A 5000-nucleotide genomic window follows, 5' to 3' on the forward strand; every position below is an offset into this window, starting at 1 on the left:
TCCATGCCTTTTCTTTGCCCGGCGTCCTTCAGGCCCTGTTATTTCTATAACGTCACCCCGGGTGACCACCGCAGCAGCTCAGAACCGAGTGCTTCCTCTGGTGCCGCCGTCGAGGCTTTTATGCTCGCTGAGGAGCAGGCGAACGCTGGCCCGCACCGCGATCACCTAACGCGACCTGAATCACCGTCCATACCTCTCGACTGGGGTTTTTTCTTCGAGGTAAAGCGCACGCGTCTCCCTTGGAGTTTTTCCCCGGGACATTAACATATAAATGATTCGTGACGCCCGCCGCGGCGCATGCTTAACGAGAGAGGGGGGCCGCATCTGAAAGTATAATCCCACGCAAAGTGATGATGTGGCAGCGGCCGGGAAAAACAGCCCACCGGGTGGGGCGGGGGGCGGCTCTGATGAGCATCCCTGGGGGGGAGGGGGGGGGGGGGGCATGTAGAGAGAGGCCGAGACACAGCAGGTACACAAAGGTGTTGAACGGCCTTGACAAGAGAACGATTAAGGGACTGCGTGTGTGAAGTCCTCCATCTGCTTATGGTTAGGGCTGTGTGTGTGTGCGTGCGTGTGTGTGTGTGTGTGCACGAGGTGGTCTCACCAGGAGGGTCTCTCAATTGTACTTTCAACCACCACCAGCTCTCCTTTGGTCCTGCTGTCTCTCCCTCCTCTCACCACAGCCCTGTCTGTTGCCTCTGCCTCCTCTCGCTCTGTTGGATCTCTCGGTCCCACTTCTCCTCCATCGTCCCTTCACTCGTCCCCTGACCCCTCTCCCGCTTTAATGCTGCTTTTTCTCTGTCCACATTCTCTCTTCATCTCGCTTTCTCTTTATCTTTATTTATCTTTCTCCTTCTCTCTCTCCTTCTCTCTTTCTGTGTGTGTGTGTGTGCGTGTGTGTGTGTGTGTGTGTGTGTGTGTGTGTGTGTGTGTGTGCGTGCGTGAGCCCTCTCCCAATCCCCCCTCTTAAGTCTCCCTTAGCGCCATCTCTCTTCCTTCAAGTTGCTCTTAAGTTTTCCTTGTGGCCGTCGCCTTTCTCACTTGAAATGTAACACTCACTCACTCACTCACTCACTCACTCACCCAGTCACTCACTCACTCACTCACTCACTCACTCACTCACTCACTCACTCACTCACTCACTCACTCACTCACCCAGTCACTCACTCACTCACTCACTCACTCACCCACTCACTCACTCACTCACTCACTCACCCTGCCCTGTGTGTTCTTGTCCCCAGAAAGCCAAGCAGAGGGACTGGCACCCCCCCGACGGCTTCATCCTGGGACTGTGGACTCTCATCCTCATCGTCTTCTTCAAGACCTACGGGATCAAGCACCTCAAACACATCTTCTGAGTCCACACACACACACTAACACACACACTTACACACACACACACTAACACACAGCTTCTGAGTCCACACACACACACTAAAACACAGCTTCTGAGTCCACACACACACTAACACACACACACTAACACACAGCTTCTGAGTCCACACACACACAGCTTCTGAGTCCACACACACACACATCTTCTGAGTCCAAACACACACACTGAAACACACACACAATCCAGCACACTGAAACACACACACACACACACACGCACATTCAGGCCGTGCCAGTCGAGAGAACGGCCTACAAACCCAGAAGATGCAGAAAAAGAGGGAGAGGGAGTAAATGTCGACCGAGCCGACTCTGAAGCTCACTGGAACGGAACGCCACCCAGGAGCCATCGCTGGCTGCTCCGGTACCGGAGACCCAGAGAAAGTGCCGCATTTTGTTTACCTGTTGTGTGTCTCGGTTCGGGTTTGTTTCCTTATGCTTTCTTGTGACCTCCCTTAAGGTCCTGTGAGCCCTGTACATGATGAACGGAGAACGTGTCGTGCTCTCTGCCTCCGTTCAGGACGGCGTGCGGTGCTGACCTGTTGCTTCGGCGGAACACGGCAGCCGCCAACGTGCCGAGCTACACAAACGGGAACGTGTTTGTTCTACACGTTGTCCGTGTGCGTTCCGGACTTCAAAACACGTCTTGTGCGTGTTCTGTCGGATCGTCTGCATGTGCCAGCGCTTTTGCCTAATTGGAATGATTGCCCACCCCCCCCCCCTAAACACACTGAATTATCTAGACGATTGAAGTTATTTTTAGTTTCATTTATTTTTCAAAGCGCTCCCCTCTGCATATTTCATCAGCTGCGGCTTCTTCTTCTTAAAGGCGGGTCCAAGTAAAAGATTGCGGTGGAAGGGCACTGATTGGCTTAGAGTAGCCCACGGAGAGAATAATGATAGTGACAATACCCCCCCCCCCCCCCCCCCCCCCCCGTCCCATCTCCACCTCCTCCCCCCGTGTCCGCCTCGTGCCGTGATGGATAACAATCGTCCGTAATCCCCCCCCCCCCCCTTCGCTTTGCTCGTTGGCACAAATTGCCCCACCCCGGTGGGCACATCCACCAGCCCCGTCCGGCGTGCTCATCGTGTTGCCGGCTGACGGACACCCCCGCCCCTTCCTCCGACGTCTTTCCACCGCTGTGGACGGATGAGTCAGGATCTCTGCTCTATCGCTCCATCTCTATCTCTGCGTCTCCCCGGGTCCCAATCCACATTAAGAATTATCTTTGGTTGCGTTTGTGTGTGTGTGTGTGCGCGTGTGTGTGTGCGTGTGTGTGCGTGCGTAGTCTTTGGGCCAGGGGATGGGTTGAGTTGTGGTGGTGGGGTAGGATGAATGATGGTGGAAGCATGAGAATTGAACCGGCTGCAGTTTATCTCGGCCCTATACTTTCAGGGGTTTTAAAAAGTATGTGATGTTTTTTTCTATTTATTTTTAAAAAAAGATTGCTCCTGGAGGGACAAAAAACTAACGAAATCTTTTAAGGTTGCTTTTTTTGATTTTACAATTAAAGATAAAATATGATAGCCGTAGTTTTGTCTGTTTTACTGACCGCTCTGTGATCATTTTAACAAGGTATCAGATCTTATTCATTTCTCCAGATGTTCTGTATCAAGTGGGTCTACTCTACCTAACAAAATTGGAAATCCTGAAATCCAAGTGGTACCGTTTGCACATTAGTCGAGTGATTTTTATATCTACAAGGACATTTAAAGCTTCAAGTTCTCAAAATCTTTTCGCTCCAAGAAACTTTTCCGTTGAATGTTGGCCAAATTGGAACAAGTCATTACCCTACTTTATGTTAAATAAGAGCACAGCACTTCTGTAGTCAAGGCAATTAATATAGAAGGCTAAAACTGCGTGAATTAATTAAGTCTGATTATCTGACTAATTAATGTTGTCTTAGTTATAACTACACTATAGAATCTACATTGCAAGAGAAACTAGTTTGTTTTGTTTTTAAGTCCATTCCATTAATTAGCCTTCTGTGTAAGTACAGTCAGGCCAGCAAAAGCAGCGCATCTCTACCTCGACTATTGCGAGGCCCAGAGCGCCTCTCTGTATTCCTAATGCAGAGCAACATTTTTGACCCCAGCCTATTTGCTATCGCAATCAAATGGATGAACTTTGTCCAAAACAACTGTGTAAGGTTTTTTGACCTGCTCAGCTCAGCCTGCGGACACCTACTCATTCAACACGCACTCGGACGCGCGGAGGCCAGTGACGTGCCGTCCTCATAATCAGTCTCCGAGCCCGCCGTGCATTTCCTCGAGGCGCTTGTCGCTGGGGGAGCTTTAATAAAGATCAACGTCCAGTTCCGTTCACACCTGTGAATGGGGAGGGGGAAGGGAGGAGAAGGCGGGCGGGTTGACAGGATGACAAACTGGCTGGCTGCCTTCTGCAAAAGACCGAAACGTGCAGAGCGGAGAGCGATGTGCAGAGATGTCAGTTCAGCGGGTATTTCTCCCACGACGTGTAGCCGTGTCTCGGCTTAGACATCACTGACAGAACAACCCCGGAGCGCTCTTGGCCATGGTTTTTGCGTTTTACGAGTTGAATTGTTGGCACGGCGTGTGGGTGTCTTTGTACGCGCGCGATTGTGTTTGTGATAGTGTTTTTTCCTACTGTGTTTTTATAATTGTGTGTGTCTAATTGTATGTTTTTGTAATTATATGTGTGTGTCTGAGTTGGTAATTTTGTTTTTCCTCCCATTTATTCTTTCACTTTCTGATTTATAATGGACGTTTATCGTTAATTTCAAGCTTTTATTCTCGCCCACCTTGGCTTCTCCTTCTTTGTGTTCCGTCAAAAAAATTGTAAGGGTGGTAAAAATGGAATACCAATTTTAAGATCCTCTCAGACATAAGTATCTCCTTTTGACAAAACTGTATTCATGCCGCAGTGGACAGAAAAAGAGCACAAAAGACAATAAATGGAAAGCACAATAAGAACCCATTTAATGTTTTAACAACACACGAGCCATCAAAACGTATTTTCTGCACTCCCATTCTTGTGTTGTTGATCAGGAAGGCTCTCCGCCGCGCGACTGATGTCTTCATAGCGCTGGCAGGCTGCCCGCTGATGCCTGATCTTCCCTCTTCTCCACTTACACCGCCGCTCGCTTGCTTCATGTGATTAGTCTATACCTCTCCTCTGCTACTGCTGCCACCGCTGGTAATACTACCAGCGCACAGCTACGGACCCTGTGCTGGTCTCGAGGGGCACTCCACGCTTTCATTCATTCACATGGCCCTTCAGGGCGGGGGTCTATTTCGAGCTACAAGGTACAACGTTGTAGCTAGTACAAGTCGGCCCTCGCCCGAAGAGGTCGACGCAGCGTTCTGGACACGCTCTGTAGGCGCGGTTGTGGGTCTGGTGGCTGCTATGACCAATCTACTTCAAACCGGGGGGTTCAAAAAGTAAAAGTCCTTGTGACTACTATTTGCAGTCGGACCATCTGGAAGATGCTAATGAGCGCCAGGGAGCGGTACAGGCTAATGAGTGACGCATCAGCCGCATCGGTGGAGCAAAACCGGGGCGGCGCTTTTATTTTGGCGAGCTGAAACTCGTTTCCGCACTGCTGCCTGAAAACGGTGGGCAGGCAGGC

General features: G+C 50.4%; 2 protein-coding genes across 2 annotated transcripts in view; one reads left to right on the forward strand and one right to left on the reverse strand.

Annotated features, from left to right (window-relative positions):
- pigk (phosphatidylinositol glycan anchor biosynthesis, class K) overlaps positions 1 to 2919 on the forward strand; it is a 25607-nt gene extending 22688 nt beyond the window's left edge. The window contains exon 11 of the mRNA XM_079750952.1: positions 1242 to 2919. Within this exon, the coding sequence (XP_079607078.1) occupies positions 1242 to 1358 (117 nt within the window). The 3' untranslated portion in view covers positions 1359 to 2919. The remainder of the gene's footprint in view (positions 1 to 1241) is intronic.
- A 1484-nt stretch (positions 2920 to 4403) lies between these two features.
- st6galnac5a (ST6 (alpha-N-acetyl-neuraminyl-2,3-beta-galactosyl-1,3)-N-acetylgalactosaminide alpha-2,6-sialyltransferase 5a) overlaps positions 4404 to 5000 on the reverse strand; it is a gene marked incomplete at its 5' end in the record, with an annotated part of 40515 nt that continues 39918 nt past the window's right edge. Inside the window, one exon of the mRNA XM_079750525.1 lies at positions 4404 to 5000. This exon is cut by the window's right edge and continues 1047 nt beyond it.

The sequence above is a fragment of the Pollachius pollachius genome, assembly GCF_949987615.1.
Source record: "Pollachius pollachius genome assembly, chromosome: 14".
NCBI classification, from domain to species: domain Eukaryota; kingdom Metazoa; phylum Chordata; class Actinopteri; order Gadiformes; family Gadidae; genus Pollachius; species Pollachius pollachius.